This window comes from Callorhinus ursinus, unplaced genomic scaffold (genome assembly GCF_003265705.2).
Source record: "Callorhinus ursinus isolate GAN/ISIS: 27379988/994484 unplaced genomic scaffold, GSC_fseal_2.0 scaffold8, whole genome shotgun sequence".
NCBI lineage: Eukaryota > Metazoa > Chordata > Mammalia > Carnivora > Otariidae > Callorhinus > Callorhinus ursinus.
In genome coordinates this window covers 38091899-38108339 of record NW_027397070.1, presented here as the reverse complement: position 1 = coordinate 38108339, position 16441 = coordinate 38091899, and the positions used below count along the sequence as shown (strand labels likewise).

The window sequence follows — 16441 nt, the reverse complement described above, 5'->3', positions numbered from 1 at the left end:
CAGATTGTTTGGTTTTTTTTGGTGTTGGTTTTCTTTTATTTTCATTTTCCTTCTCCATTCTCCTCATTCCAACCTAGAAGTGGCCATTTTCATGTGTTTAAGAGTTTTTCCTCTTATTTATAATGTGCTCTTATATATATTGTTTTATATACATGTATTTAAAAAATACATGCAATACATAATAAAAAAATACATACAATGTCAGTGGTGTGTTATAGATCTCATTTTGTTTCTTATTTATTTTATCCAGCACTGTGTTTTTAAGATCCTCCAGTGCTGCCATGTGTCCTCCATGTATATATTCACCACATTTTATCATTCATCCCCCAGTGACAGACACACAAGTTATCTCCACCTGCTCACCCTCCCCCCATAATCAATATTGCAATGAGCATCCTTGCATATGTCCCCTTTCAGACCTGCATGAGAGTTTCTTTGGTCTCTAGGCCTAGGAACAGAGTTACAGATATGTAACCTGCATGAGAACTGGCAGTCTGCCCTCCGGAATGACTAGGCCAATCCACTCTCCCACCAGCAGTGCCCAAGGTTTCTGCTCTGCACATCACCACCTACACCTCACATTATCCAGCTTGATAATGTTTGCCTATAGGATCTCCTTCTTGCTTTAATCTGCATTTCTTGGCTACCTAGTAACCTTGAGTATCTCTTCATAGACGTTTATTCTTTTGTATTTCCTCTTTGTCAGTCACCTGTTCATATTCTTGGAATATTTGTCAAGAAGTTTAGCTCTGAGAGAGGGGAGAGAAAGTATGGCAAGGAGGAGTTTTATTTAAGATGGGAAAGATTTGAGCATGTTAAAATGAAAATGGAAGGGAGAAAAAGCTAAAGACTCATCTTCCTCCCAAGGTTGGCAGGATGAACAGAAGGCAAGACAGTGAGGATCTGGCCTCACCTGAAAATAGCCATGAGACTTGGGAGGATGTGGGACTGACCAGGGAGAGTCTGTGCACAGATCACCGTCCGCTTTCCCTGAGCCCATCTCCATTGTCCTCTCGACTTGGATGTAGAGGCGGGGGAGGATCCATGGGGTGGGAAAGGAGGGGAAAGGTGACCTCACTCAGATTCTAGGAAAATGTTGTATATTGTGATTCTAAGTGTTTGGAAATTGTTTTAAATTGCCAGGAGAGAGGAAAGATGACTAAATTTCAGCATATGGAATGTGGCACAAATAAAGTTGTAGAGGCACCTAACACAGCGGTGGGGGCTGGGGGACATGGGTACCCTCTTGGTTGGAGCAGAGTTAGCATAAAAGGAAGTATGAGCTCAGCACTGGACAGTGTGGGGCTTTGGTAAACTGTGTGTGATAGACTTGTTACAGAGTAGAGGCATGTCATCATGAGCACTGGACAGTGTGGGGCTTTGGTAAACTGTGTGTGATAGACTTGTTACAGAGTAGAAGGCATGTCATCCATGCAGGATGGATTGAAAGGGCTAAGTCTGGACAGAGATGGACCATTACACAAGTCCAGGTGAGAAGTCATAAGGGCCTGAAGTGAAGTGGAAGCTTTAGAACATAAAGGAATGATGAAAGGAAGATACTTTAGAGGGCAGAATGACTGGCTTTGATGATCAATAAATATTGAATAAGTGCCCAATGCACCTAAGCGTGATAACTGAATGAGTAGATCAAGGAATATGGTGGGACAGAAGGGTTTAAAGAGGCTCTAGAGTTTGAGCTTAGGTCCCTAAGAGGAAGAGAATATTGTGTGTCCATTTGTCCCAAGCACAATGCTAGACCCTGGAATATAATAATGAATAAGACTGACACAGCTGCTGCCTGTGAGGAACCTATAGTCTAGACAGAGAGAAGCAAAAACAAAAACTGACAGATGTAAGAGTAATTATTATTATGATGAGTGCTAGGAAGGGGTCAGGCAGGGTGCCCAGATTGAAGCTGACAAAGAATTTACCTGAGATAGGGTGCCTTGGAGGACTTCTACAAGGGGATGATATCTAAGAGGAGACCCGGGGGCACCTGGGTGGCTCAGTTGGTTAAGCGTCTGCCTTCAACTCAGGTCATGATCCCAGCATCCTGGGATCAAGCCCCACGTTGGGCTCTCTGCTCAGTGGGGAGTCTGCTTCTTCCTCTCCCTTTGCCTGCCACTCTGCCTGTTTGTGCTCTCTCTCGCTCTCTGTTTAATTAATTAATTAATTAAAATTTTTAAAAAATAAGAGGAGACCTAAAGGACCAGACATGCAGAGATACTCCAGAAAGTGTCCCAGACCAAGGGCACAGCATGCACAAGAGCCTGAACTGGGGAAGAAATGGCAAGTTGGAAGAACTGAAAGGCTTGCAGGTTGCAGGTAGTGAGTATGGGGAGATGTGCTTGGAGAGGGAGGCAGAAGCCAAACCATGCTGGGCATCAAGGCCATGATAAGGGGTTGGCTTTTATTCTAAGTTCCAGTTGTACCTAGGGCATATGACTTTTTATAATAAAATTGATAAAATTTAACTTTAATGGTAAGTGAACATTTTTATTGTACAGATTTTCAAACATATACCCAAAGTGGAGAGAATAGTATCATGAACCCCCACATGTGTAGATCATCCCAAGTCAGCAGTTAGGGGTTTTCTACTTCATCTGCTTCCCACTTTGTTGTAGCATATTTAAGCAAATCCCAGATGACCTGTCCTGTCCGCCACCCCCTCCCCCACAACTACATTCGTCACCTCTAAAAAAGGTTTATATTCTTAGATAACCGCAATGCCATTATCACACCTAACATAATGGACTATAATTTCTGGTTATCCAGTATTGAGTCTATAATTCAGATATCCCTGGTTGTCTCAGAAATGTGTTTTAATAGTCGTTTGATTCAAGATCCGAACAAGGTACACATTACATTACTTATTACATCTCCCAAGTCTCTTTTGATCTACATCAGTCCCTAGTCTTTGCCTCCTTTTTGTTTGTTTGTTTTAATGCCATTGACTTGTTGAAGAAATGGAGTCCGTTGTCTGCAGAATGTCCCAACTTGTGGGTCTGTCTCTTGCTTCCTCATATGGTCATTTAACTTGTCTTTTGGTCTCCTATAATTCCTATAAGGGGAACTTAACTCTAAAGATTGATCAGATTGAGGTTCAACCTTTTTGGCAAGAATGTCATTGGTTGTGATATCCTTCATACTGCATCATATCAGGAGACACCCAGTATCTATTGTTAGTGATACTAAGATTCGTCAGTGAATTCAAGCGTTGGGAACTTGATTCTGTTGTGTAGTTCTCCGGTTACCTATCTAATTATTTTATTTTTTGATGATATTTTTCTGAATCAATTATTTCATTAGAAATATCTCAACAGTTATTTCAAATCAATTATTTCAACTTATTCTTAACCACCTCCCAACACTGAGACCTTACTACCTCCCTAACAATTTTCATCAGAGAAGAGAGAAGTCACTGTGGGTATTCTAGAAAAGTCTTCATGGAAGAAGAGAAATTGGGCATTCAACTTTTAATTCAACTACCATAGAATATTACTTATTCTGGGCGGGGAGGCCAGTAGCTATCCTGAAGGGAAGTGAATTGGGAAAGATAAGAGGTAGGACTGGGTTGTAATAGCTTTCTGTAAATGTAGATATTGAGCCCAAGAATCCCAATAGAGGATAGTTGTTGAAAATGATGTATATTAAGAGTATCATCTCTCCTGTCTCCTTTAATCATTCCCAGTGGACATTTGCATCTGTGTAGGACGTGAGGTGCTGATAGATGCTATTAAGATAGAGGACTGAGGTGGCAATCCCTCTCTATATCAACGCTGAGCTGCACCTGTTCCCCAACCAAATCCCTAGAAGAACTACTAGGGTCACGATCCCACCATGCCCCCACTCCCATTCCACAGCTGCAGCTTAACTGGAGCCAGTTCTTAGGAGATTTTTCCATGATGAGAGTGGACAAGTTGGGACATGTGGACCTCAGGTCCCTGCCTGGTGAAAGAAACTGGAGCAGAAGGCTCCGGGGAAGCAGTGGGTTAGAATGGCCAGGGTATTGCAAATGCATGGGGATCCTTGATGGTGGCAACCACGGATAGGAATCTTGACACTTGAAGAACACCTAACTATCCTCTGCTGCTTGTGGGCCTGGCAGCCGGGGCCATTCAGGATGGGAACTGCAGAGTGTGCAAAAGGAGAGTGTGCTCTGGGGAGGAGAAGCAGCTTGATCCAGGTGCTGCTGCTGATGTCCATCTGCTGGAACAGTCACCCACAGATGGCATGCTTACCTCATTGGGCCTCAGTGTCAGCTCCTGGTCCTAAAACTCCCCTCTTCTGTCCTGGGAGCCATGTGCTCAGGTTTAGCCATATTGAGACGGAGCTGTAATTTCTAGGTGGCGATATCTGGTAGACAGATGGAGGTGCCAGACTAGAGCTTGGGGGTGGGCAGGAGGTTAGGGTTTGAGATAGAGTTAGTGTACTCTGTGCTGGGCGTCTCATTGGTTCTCCTGCTATTTTAGTATATATTTGTTCTGTAAGGTATCTGTGAATATGCAGTGAGATTACTACCCGAGGGAGTAGGAGGATGTTCTGTTTTAGTAAATGCACTGGCAGAAAAGTTACCAGGGAAACTTCAGGATTTAATCTCCTGACCTGGGTTACCATAGTACCAAAATATGTTAAAAACAGGTTTAGGGTAGCATAAAGGGGCAGGACAAAATAGAAAGCAGAGGAAGAGTCCAACCTTACAGCTAGAGAGAAAACTAAAGGTAGGAGCGGTCTAAATTCTCTGCTGAAGGAATTGCGCATGGAAGCCTTTGCAGCAGCCTGTGACCTGTGACCCTGCGAAGGAAGAGCAGCATCGCCCTGCATCTCCTTCCCCGTCTCCCCCTCCTGAAGTAGAGCTTCGGGCTCTGTTGCTTCTCTGGTGCTATGCCACCCGGGAAGAGGAGACGGGGTGGGGAAGAAAAGAGCAGCGCATCCCTCGCATCCCTCCTCTGCTCCTCGGTGCCCACAGGAGGGCTGAAGCGAGTGCTAGCTGGGCTCCTGCAGGTGGGAGAGAAGCCGCCGCCGCCCCAGGGATTAGGGGGGCATAGTGCATGAGGTTGAGATTCTGAGACCTCACACCTGATCTCAGAAGCGGATGAGGTCGGGTGCCTGTGTGGTTTGGTTAAGCGACTGCCTTCGGCTCAGGTCATGATCCTGGAGTCCCGGGATCGAGTCCTGCATCGGGCTCCCTGCTCGGCAGGGAGTCTGCTTCTCCCTCTGACCCTCTTCCCTCTCGTGCTCTCTATCTCTCATTCTCTCTCTCTCAAATAAATAAATAAAATCTTAAAAAAAAAAAAAGCGGATGAGGTCCTGGGCACACCGTGAAAGGTGGAGCTAAGGGTTTCCGCCGTGAAATTGTGAAATCCATTTACCAAGCAGGCGCTCCTTCTATGAGTGAATGCCCTGTACGATCAGATGAGCTTTTCTGTCCTGAGCTGTGGGCCAGTCTTCTAGGAACCCATCCTGATCAAAATGTAACCTGGCACTAGGGGGTGGCCGAAGCTCAGCAGGTGAGGGTAAGCCTCGGGCCTGTGCATTTGGAGACAGGCCTATCCCGTTGCGATAGGCAGGTAGGTGGACAGAGAAGGTGGCCTTTCCTGGGCATAGAGTCACACAGGCCAGAGAGGAGCCACCTACACTTTGACAAGGGTCTCATGGGTTGGGAGAAGGACTTCTTAGGAGCTTGAGGGTTCATTGGGGGCGGTGAAAGGACAAGGAACTACTTCTTATGCCCTTTCTCCTGGGTTTGCTGGCAGGGGAGTGAGATGCAGGTTAAGGTCAAATGTTAGCCATGTACTTGCTGCCTTCCATACTTAATGGAAGGCCACTCTAGGTGCATAGATGACTTATATCCTTCAAATGTGACCAATTACCTGAGTTCCAGATTCCCCTCAGATATCAACTTAAGTATCATTTCCATGACTCCCCATTTGGTTAGGTGTCTCCCCCATGAACCCCCACCATACGCTGCTCTTTTCAGTCATGTTGGTTTCTTTGTTGCCAGCCTTCAAAGGGATATTATGACAGTAATGAAAATTGACATGGGTGACCCTGGGAAAGCTCTGGGTCAAATTTGGTTGTAGGCATCATCTGGGGTTTTATTTTTGCTCTTGTTTTGTTTCCCTGGAATAACCATCCGTAGCTTTCCTGTTTTCAGATTTTTCTTTTCCTCTGTCTCTCACGCCTGATTCTCTGATTCCCCCCTTGCTGACCCACTGAACACACCACCAGCACCCCCTCCCTTGGCTCTGACGGAATGCAGTCTTGGCAGGCCACTGGGGGCAGGAGAAAGAGGGCTTTCCTTTAGTTTTTGAATCTTCTTTCTTTGGTGGATGTCTTCAGGGACCTGACATCCTAAAAACAAAACAAAACCCCCCAAAACCTTAGACTTTTGTATTTAGACATATACATGTGTTTTATCACTTCCCAGCCAAGCCACTGCCCTACAGCTGCCCTCTCTAAGCCACAGCAGCAGGGGGCATGGCGTTTTTGGTTTTTGTTTTTAAAGATTGTATTTATTTATTTGACAGAGAGAGAGAGATAGCGAGAGAGGGAACACAAGCAGGGGGAGTGGGAGAGGGAGAAGCAGGCTTCCCAGAGAGCAGGGACCCTGATGCGGGGCTCGATCCCAGGACCCTGGGATCATGACCTGAGCCGAAGGCAGCCGCTTAACGACTGAGCCACCCAGGCGCCCCAGGCGTGGTGTTTTTAAGCAGGATGAATTGCTCTCTAGTAGCTGCTCTTCTGCACCCGGCGCCATCAATCTTGTCTTGAATGCTGGCCTGCTGCTGTGCCTGCTCCGGCTCATCTTTCTGGGGCAGACTTATTTACGGAGCCCTGGCAAAGGTAATCTCACCCCCACCCTCCCACCGGCCCGTGGCCTGGGCCTCTCTCAGTCGCTCTTAAAAATAGCCCAGGACAAGAAGGAGAGCCAGGGTCCAGTTACCTCCTGCAAGCAGGATATGATCTTACTTCACTTCCTGTGTCTGGCAGCCCGGCCCTTCTCGGGGCGGGGGGGCTACTGGACAGGCTTGAGGCCCAGCAGGAGGTGGTCAGGCTGTCAGCCTGTCTCCTGCCCAGAGCTGGGAGCCAGCAGTAGCTCCCCTTCAGGGAAGCTGGGGGGAGCATGGGGAGGAGGGTGTCCTTCCCAGCTCTTTGCCCAACCAGTTGAATGCGAAATCTCAGCCCTGGAAGTCATGTGTCCATTTGTGGAAGACGACAGGCTGTCTAAGGGATGAGGGTGTTCTTGGGCACAGGCCTGGCATTGTGGGGTGATGACTGGCTTCCCCACCCTACGCCTCCCCTTCGCTGAGAAGCAAACACCTTTGCCAGGTCCTGGAAGCTGCGGAATTCCCTCTGTCCTCATGTGCCATGTTCCTCTCCTAAATCTAATCTGCTTCCCTAAAATCTGCCTAGTAGAGGGGGATAAACGGGCTACAGCTTGGCCTTTAGCCCTAGCTGTAGCAAGAATTCCCTAGATGACCTTGGGGAGGCCTCATCCAATGTGAGGCCTTTGGTTTTCTTCCTTGTGCAATTAAGATGGATAATTCTGGCTCCTGTCTCACCTCAAAGGGATGTGGTGGGATTGATTAATCAGCCTGGGGAAAGAGGAGTCTGAAGTGATTCTGTGTCTGAAAAATAAGGGCGACAGCACTGCATTTACACTTGGATTGGTGAGCTTGTATCATTTCTTCAACCTTATGCCTGTTTGGGTGTGTGCGTATGTGTGTTAGATGTATGTGTCTGTGTGTGGAATGTCAGTGCACGTGTGTGTGTGCACACATTCATGGAGGGAGTGGTTTACCTCACAGCTCACTGGTTGTCCACACTTGTCATTTTTCTGCCTCATGGCCTCCCCACCTCTACCCCCTTTTGTTCTCTTGGATCCAAGGCTCTGGGCTCCCTGTTGAGTCTTATAGACTTGATCTCCTGAATCTCTTTAGCTTCCTGGGGAGATGCCTGAAAGGGAGGTACTGGTGAGGAAATTAAGGCTGAAGGAAAGCTAGTCATTTTCCAAAGGCCCAAGACATTCAAGACCTAGCCCCGCATCTCTAGCTCCTGTACCCCTTTTCTCCCTGACCTTGCTCTCACCCTCTAGTAACATTGTCACGTTCTGAAATTTTGCCATGTTCTTTCTCACCTTCAGAACTCTCTACCTGCTCTTTATCCCCTCACAGAATGCCTCCAGGCTCCCTTTAGGAACCAGCTTACCCTTCCCTCCCCCTGACATCCCAGCCTGGCCATGAGTCCGCCACCATTCCTCGTTCTTTCCCAGCAGTGGCACACACCATGCCTTACTGGAGCTGCTTATTTAATGGGGTGTCTTGCTGCCAGAGGGTAAACTCCATGAGGACAGGGTCCTTCCTGTCTTACTCCTAACTGCCTAGCACAGTGCCTGCCCTCTGGTTGGGCTTCAGTACATATTTGAAGTTATCACGAATGAATGAGCAAATATAAATGACAGGCAAGTGAGAACACAGTGCTCACGTGCATTGCACAGATGAACACACATAGGTCCCCTCACCACCACCCCCACATCACACTGATGAGCCTGACGGGACAGCAGGTCATCTGGGCTCCTTGGGCTGATTTGGGATTCAACAGAAGACCTTGTCCACGTACCTGACTGCCTTTCAGAGAAGACAAAACCAAGAGCTCAGCTTTGTAAATACGTGCTGCTGGGAAAGCCCTGGGAGGGATCTTGGGCAGCGCCCTTGAGGAGCCCACTTTCCCCAGCGCAGCTGCCAGGGCTGGTGGCATCCGTGGCGTCTCACGTTCGTCTCTCTCCCCACTGATTCACATCTGAGTGGGACTCCGCCAACTTCCAGCTTCTCACCTCTCCTTCCTGCCCCCACCTTCCGTCCAGGTTTGGTCCTGGCCCCAGTCCAAAGGGCGGAGCTGCTTTTCTGCCCACGCCCCCCCCCCCAGCCCCGACGCCGTCGCCCACCCTGCCCAGCCCCCTGGCTCCCAGAAGAGCCGCCCCCTCTCCCTGATCCCTCCCGAGCTCCCTGCAGCTGTGGTGGCCGCAGGTTTGGAGGAAGCGGGCTTACTGCGACTGACGTCTCCACCTGCTGGCCGTCCTGACCCCTTCTGCATGCAGCTCTCCATCCTTGCCGCCACTGTCGCCGTTCCTGGGGCTGCTGCTGCCGCGGCTGCCGCTGCAATATTTTCTAACCCAGAGACCCCGGGGGGGGGGGGGAAGCATGGCCCGGCAGCTGGCATGATGTGCCGCTCCTGTAAGGACCTCCCCTTGTTGGATGCTCTGAATAAGTTTCCCCTGAGAAAAAGTCCAAGGGAGGGGGTTAACCCTCTGACTGTGTTGCTGTCCCCCCTAGGGACCCTTCCATGAAGATTGAGGCAGGCGAAACTGCTGAGAGCCTGCTGACATGACATCGGCCACGGAGTTTGAAAACGTGGGCAACCAGCCACCGTACAGCCGGATCAATGCCCGCTGGGCTGCCCCGGACGATGAGCTGGATAATGACAACAGCTCAGCCAGGCTGTTTGAGAGGTCCCGGATCAAGGCCTTGGCAGGTACCATTTGGGGCTGTGGGGGTTAGAGGAGCTGGTCTCACAATCCCAAGCTTCAGTCCCCTCCCTTCCTGTGGTCAATCCTATGTGTGCACTGGCGGGAGCTCTGGCAGGGACATGATGGAGACACGGTTGTGTGGCTCCAAGAGAGACCTGGCCCTGTTGGAAGGGAGCACAGGCTCAGGGAGCCTCTGCTCTCAAGCATGCCTCACCTCATCCCAGGTGGGAGGCGGTGCCAGGGAGGCCCAGCCCTCTGCCTCTGTCCTGAATGACCTGTGGCCAAAGAGTGAAGAGAAAGTCTGGGTGAAGGAGTGTCTGAGGGGCTGGACAGCCAGGTAGAGGTGCATGGGGCTTCATGATGCACCTCGGTCCCCTAGGCAGAGATAGAGAAATTATCATCATCCTCGCTGTGGTCCCAAAAGAAAAGATGGATTTGATAGGAAATTGAGAACAGATAACATCCTCCCCACAGTGGCTCAGGAAGCCGGATTTTCTGGACTAAACCTCTTATCCTTAAACTGGAATTAGATTTTTACTTAGCAGGTTTATAATCGATTTCTGTGTGTGTGTGTTTGTGTGTGTGTGAGAGAGAGAGAGCGCGAGAGAGAGCACGCACTTAAATTCCCAGCAGAAATGGTTTCTCCTCCACCCTGCTGGCTGAGATCTGATTCTTGGGATTTTTTTTTCCTACCAACCCCTGGGACCATTGCCGCCCTGGATCCTGGCCAAGGGTAGCTGTGCTCCAGCCTGAAGTCCTTGGCCAAGAAGGAAAGTTTGAGTTCTGTGGGGCATTGTGTGCGTAGAAGGGCTGGGGGTAGATTCCATCACCTGCTCCACCAGTCATGAACCCAGATCAGATTTGTTTCCCCATCATCAGTTGTCCCCACCTTCACTTTGTAAGAAGGACCCAGCCTCTCCCACAAGCACTTTCTAGAGCGATTCTCCCAGTGCCCCATCACTCAGTGGCCCTATCCAAAGTTCCTGGTAGTACTCTTCTACCTTCTGTCCCTCCACTGTGCTCCCAGATGCCTCAGTCTCCAGCTGACCTTGAGTCATGAGCAGGGCCCTCGGCCCCTCTGGGACCATAATGGCCTTTCATCTTAGGAGTATCTGGGTTTCCCATTCTGTAAAAGGAATGGGGTGTCTCATTCCCTTGTCATGATGGAGAATCCATTCAGGGCTCAGCCGTCAGCTTTTGAGTCCTTGTTCTTTGTAGGAAACTCGCTTTCTTCTTCCTTCATCCCCTCCTCCCCATTCCCTACCCTTAAAAAGTCCTTTCTTGGTTTTCCTTGAGGACAGATAACAGCACCCATCCCTTGCTTTGCTTATGTAATCTTAACCTCTTTAAATAAGCAGCCTGGGAACCCTTGTCTTTGCCAGTCTGGTTTTACTGTCTTTAGATCTCAGAGCCAACTGAGCCTGACTGCAGTGACCCTGGTGATAGAGGGGGAGAGGGATTCCATAAGCCTTGTCAAAGGACAGTCCAAGGAATGGGGCTGTCTTTTGTGAAAGGATCCTTTGATATGTTTCACAGATACCCTGTTTTTTAAGAAACCACGGTAAATTCCATTTTAACAGTGATTTATTATACTCCTACTATGTGCAAAGCTAAAACCCCTGACCAGACATGAAAATGGAGAAGAAACCACAGGGATGAGTTCAACATAGTATCTGTCTCTAAGGACTTTATGATCTATTAGGGAAAATGAACAATGTTCATAATTAATTAGCACAAGTAGAATTAGAGAAGAACCATAGGAAAGTCACATAATTAAATGGCAATGAGAGAGCAAAGGAGGAGGCACAAGGAGAATCAGGGACTCGTGTGTGGAGAATGCCTTCAGAAGTAAAGGGTGACACGCAGGCGGGACACAGCATCATCCTGTTGGACAGTGTGAATGGCAGCAAGGTCTCATGAGCAGGTTGGGAAACCGGTGAAGGTAAGTTGATCAGGTTGATGGGGAAGGAGCCTCCACCCGCCTTGCCTGTGTCTCACCAAGAGGTTGCTGCTCATCTACAGAGAATCTGTATGCCCCACCCCCCGGGTGGGGGACCATGGAGTATAGAACTAAATGCCTGGACCTTAATGATCTAGACCCATCTGACCAACAGGTAACCATGGCAGTTTGGGAGTTTGGGGTCCGTTCAGGATTTTGAAAAACAACCCTAAGCAGTCTACTGACTTTCCTGAGAATCCACTCTGAGTGACCTGTGGGAGAAGCCAAAGCTTTGGAAGGGTCCAAAGTAGAGAGGTCAGATGAACCCGTTCTGGTGGGTAGGCAGAGCAGAGGAAGGGGCTGTCAGGTTCCACCAGTTTTCTTGACCTTTTTCTCTGCGGTATTATCTTCGGGGCTGCCTTGGCAGCCTAGGCGGGGGTCAGTGTTTCCACTGACTGAGGCTGAGGAATCGGAAGTGCCTCTGGTTCCTCTCCTTGCAGCCACTCCCCCATGCCTAAGAGCATTCTGGCAAGGAAGGCGTTCAGTCCTGTGTTTCTTACAAGATGGCGGTCGTTTGCTTTGTAGGTGTGTGTGGCAAAGTTGGAGAGATTCTTTCTGAAATTGAAGGTCTTGAGGTGAGGAGAAAAATGTCACAAGACCCAGGTTCCACCTCAAATGCTACTGCCATGAAGGTTGAATCAATTTCCTGTTTTATAAAATGTGGATGGTAGTACTTTCCCAAGGGTGTTGTGAAGGTCAAGTAAGATAAAGTTTATGAAAGTTTTTTATTAGTAATAAAATACTAGGTGAATGTTAGTATTTACAGGAAATCTTAGTAATATCTTTCTGTTCTTTCTCTTAACTTCAGACCTTCAGAATCATTAGCTCAGTCAGTGCCCCAGTTATCTTGGCCTGTTTCCTCCTCCTTAACCCCACCCTCCTTTGTCTTAGAAGGCCTGGGTTGGAAGAAGGAGCCAGGGAGCAGGGAAAATTCTGCTAATGCTTGTGCTTGGAGCTCTTGGCTCAGTCCCCAGAGACCCAGTACGCAAAGGGATGAGGCCCCATGCTTTGTAGATGTTTCTCTTTTAAGGCTGCCCAGGCACGTCTCTGCTATCAGCCAGGTGACCCAGAAGGCCCGAGAAACCAAAGAATGATGGGGCTTGTTAGATGTTCTTCCTCATGTGTCAGCTTCTCTGGTCCTTCTCCACTTAGTGACCTGTGGTTAGAAGACTTGCAGTTGGTTAACTGGGCTCCATTTTTTTCTGCCTCTTAAGTCAACTTCCTCTCAGTTCCAAAGGAATACTCCCAATTCTGCCTTTCAGACCGTTCCTAGCTCTTCCTCCCTGGACTGAAATGAACAAGCCATCTGGTTATTCCGTGTGGAAACTGCCACAGTGATATACAAGTACCTGACCTCTGTCCAAATGAATCGCTGGATTTGACACTGTGGATCACCCTGACTGAAATGAAGGGGGAGGTGGGCAAGAAAATGCTGCAGAAGGGGATGTACAGGGATGGATTTGACCTTAGCAGTGCCCAGGGGTGCACTGGGTGGTGGGTCCAGCAGGAATATTTGCCCAGTAGGTCCCTGGGCAGATGTTAGTTCTCAGCATCAGCGTCTTAAAGCTGACAGCACCTCATGAGGTTAAGTGCTGGGTAGCCCTGAGGCTTCTGAGCCTGAACGGGTATTGTTCTCTGCTTTGATGACTGCCTCTAGCACCTTCCTACTTTTTTGAAAGATTAGGGGAAGGGGAGCAGTTGAAAAGCTCAAGTTCTGCCCCCCGCCAAGAGGTTCCAGCCTTCACGTCTCAGTAGAAAGGCTTCCAGTGTCTTCCTAGAGCCACCCTCCTTTTTACTCACTCCCCACTTCCTGTCCTTCCCCCTTTTCGTCCTGGGAGCCATTCGGTAAACATTTGTGGCTGTCTGGATGAGGGATGAGGCACTGCAGGCTGCAGGGAATTTACCAGCCAGAAAAGCCCGTCCTCTGTGCTCTCTCCTCATCCCAGAGGCGGCCTCTGCCTGCCTGCCTGTCCCCTCACATCTGGCTGGGTACCCCACTGATTTCAGGTGAGGACACTGCCTCAGGGTGGATGTGGCCCAAGTGGGAGAGGAGGAATGCAACAGAAAGGTTCCCCCCAAAAGAGAAACCTTGTGCATCAGCCTCCCCCCTCCTTGCCCACACACTCGATAGGCATCTGGGCATCCCACGTGCCACCCACTGCAGGATTTCCAGCTCCTCGGAGCACAGAGGTGTCTGGAAGGTTGCAGTACAGAGAGCAGGCCAGGGCCTCTTGCGATGCTCTGTGAGAAGGAGAGAGCCAGACATGCCCTTTGTCCTCGTGTGTGGCCTGTTGAACACAGTCATCCTTTTCAAACAAAGGGCACAAATTGATGTAGCCCACTCTGGTTTTGCCTTTAAATCAGAATCCAAGTGATGTTTCAAACTAGAGATGCTTTTCCTTTCTGCATTCTGTCTTTGTAGCCTCCTTATTAGATAGGAGGTGAGGTCGCATGGTGAGGTTGGTTGAGGACAATTCAGAGAACACAGCAGGGCAGCAGGTGCACAGCGGGCTGTGTCCCTTGCTCTGAAGTACAGAGTTGCTGCCACTTTGAACCTTGAGCGTCTTCCAGACCCACTTTGCCCAGGCTCCAAGGTTAAGTTCTGTGCCTAGCAGATAGTCCATCAGAGCCTTAGGACAGTTGGCCCTCAGACCCCGCTGCTCCCTGCCCACCCATGGTGGCTCCCTAGAAACTCCACAGAGAGAGGGTGATATGGGCTCCTTCCTGACTTTGGTAGCCAAAGGTAATGCATGGCCTTTCCCTGGGCCTCCTTCCCCACCTGCACCAGGATCACACTGATCCCAGGTACCCCAGAGGTGCCCCAGTTGCCTGAGAAGGGCCTTGTGTCCAGAGGGTGAATGATGCCTTTCAGAGAGCAGGATTTCACCACAGTGTGTGTGTGTGGAGGGGGGTGGAGCACAGGCACAGGGATTCAGCAGCTTCTTGGCAGCCTATTAAGTTGACAAGTTCACAGGCAGCTGCTGGAGACCACGGCATCAGGTGTTAATGGTCTGAATGTCTCTCTTAAGCTACCTGTGAGAACAAAGATGGTGTCATTAATGAGGGGTTTTTAAAATGTTTTCTTCTCAGATTTCAAAACATGAGTTGGAGTTCTGTGGAGAGACTATATTTTGGGAAAATATACTATTCATGGAAATATGTATAATCATCAGCAATCATTTTAGTATACTGTCAGAAGAAAAAATAATTAGCTCAGCAGCTTTTTCTGGGAGGTCAGCCATTGTGAGTTTCCCCTCCTTTCCTGAGACGCCACTGCTCAGATAAACCTGCTGGTGACCGGTGCAGACAAATCCACGAGAGGCCAGCGTCGTTCCCCCACCACCACCACCCCCCCCTTGCTGTGTGCTCTGGGGCAGTCTCCCCGGCCCAGGACATAACACCTTCTCCCACTGGCCTCCCTCCCCTCTCCAGAAAAGCTGTTCTTCCTCTGAGAATGCTTTGCAGAACCAAGGCTGTCCGCATTTCTGGGTGACTGCTATCTATCATCGTGAAGATTGTTTTCAAATATTAATACACCGAGGTTAATAATAAGACTCTTCCCTCCCCATGCCATGCAGTCTGAGTGAGCCACGGTAATAGCCTCCTCCATCTTTGGGACATTCCTGTGGGCTGTCCGCTTCGTTCCCAAGGGCAGGCCGTGACCCCTTGATGGTGCTGACGGTTCCCAGGGCAGCTGGTATCCGCTTCCCCCTCCTCCATCTGGGAGCCCCCTGCATGCTGCCGGGCTGAAGAGGTGCCAGGAGTGGTGTTTGTTTCCAAGCATCTGTAGCGATTGCTCATTTTCCCTTTTTATCGTGTCATTGAGAGAGAATGACAGGGAAGCTGGTAGCAGCTGAGTCTCTGGGAGCATTTTGTCTCTAAACCCTTTGGCCTTCAGACTCTGGAAACCGGATCAACAGGGGATCTCATTTTACAGTCCAGTGAGAAGGAAGTAGATCAAATAATCACACGTGTGTCTCTGTACATGTAGATGTATGTGCATGATGATGAATTAAGATGAATTCCATAAAGATTTACTGAGAACTATGAGTTTCTAACATAACCTACAGCCTATAACTCACCCAAGGAGGAGAGGGGCTTGTTGGAGTGAGTGCATGGGGGGGATGGAGGGGTGGAGATGGGAGGGGCAGGCAGGAGCCGCATCACAGGGGCCTTACAGGCCATGGGTATCTTCAGGGTCCTGGCAGGAAGCAGCCGGCAACTCAGAAAGGTGGCTGAGGAGTTTACTGAGGGGGACTATTTGCAAAGGAGTGGCGGGGTCGAAGGGCCAAAGGGTGGGAGCCTGCAGCAGGGAGAGCTGGAGGCTCTCAGGACGAAGGACGGAGCCACTCCTACAGCCATCAAACGGTTCTTGCAGGGAAGTGGCATGCTTACATTTGGGTTGTTAAATATCACTCTGACTTCAGTGGGGGAAACAGGTTATGGGGAGGCTGGGCAAAAGTCTGGGAAGATGGCAGCGTGAGCCAGCTTGGGGGCCATCGACAGGGAGAAGTGGCCCATCATCACATTGTCATCCTTCTGCTCTTGCTGCCATCATGGGCTTTCCCGAGTTAGGTGACCTTGGCCAAGTCACTTTTCTGCTCCTCACCTGGAAAACAAGGGGCTTGAGCCAGATGATGCGCAAGGCCTTTCCAGCTCTGGCCTCCCGGGAAGAAGCCACCTGTTAGAGTAGCGCTGACCATATGCCTCTACCCTGAACCCTGGAGCTTCGGTTTCTCCCTCTCCTCCCTCTCCCCCCTCTCCCCCCTCTCCCTCCTCTCCCTCTGCCTGCAGCTTCCCCTGTGTGCTCGCTCGCTCTCTCTTTCTGTCAAATAAATAAATAAAATCTTAAAAAAAAAAAAAAAGAACCTCCGGGCTTTTCTTTACCTGGAGTATAAGGTTCAAATTCCCTG

The 16441-nt window shown here is 49.5% G+C and overlaps 1 protein-coding gene across 6 annotated transcripts in view; it reads left to right on the top strand.

Moving 5' to 3' along the window:
- The window catches only part of SPTB (spectrin beta, erythrocytic), a 119180-nt gene that overhangs the window by 45301 nt on the left and 57438 nt on the right, over positions 1–16441 (top strand). For 5 of the 6 annotated variants that reach the window (XR_012379019.1, XM_073895353.1, XM_025869891.2 and 2 more), the window contains exon 2: positions 9336–9534. The exons of the other annotated variant lie outside the window; for it this stretch is intronic. Coding sequence is in view for 4 of the 5 variants with exons in the window: in XM_073895353.1 (XP_073751454.1) it covers positions 9387–9534 (148 nt within the window). In the remaining variant the exon portion in view is untranslated. The remainder of the gene's footprint in view (positions 1–9335; positions 9535–16441) is intronic. 6 annotated transcript variants of the gene reach the window in all.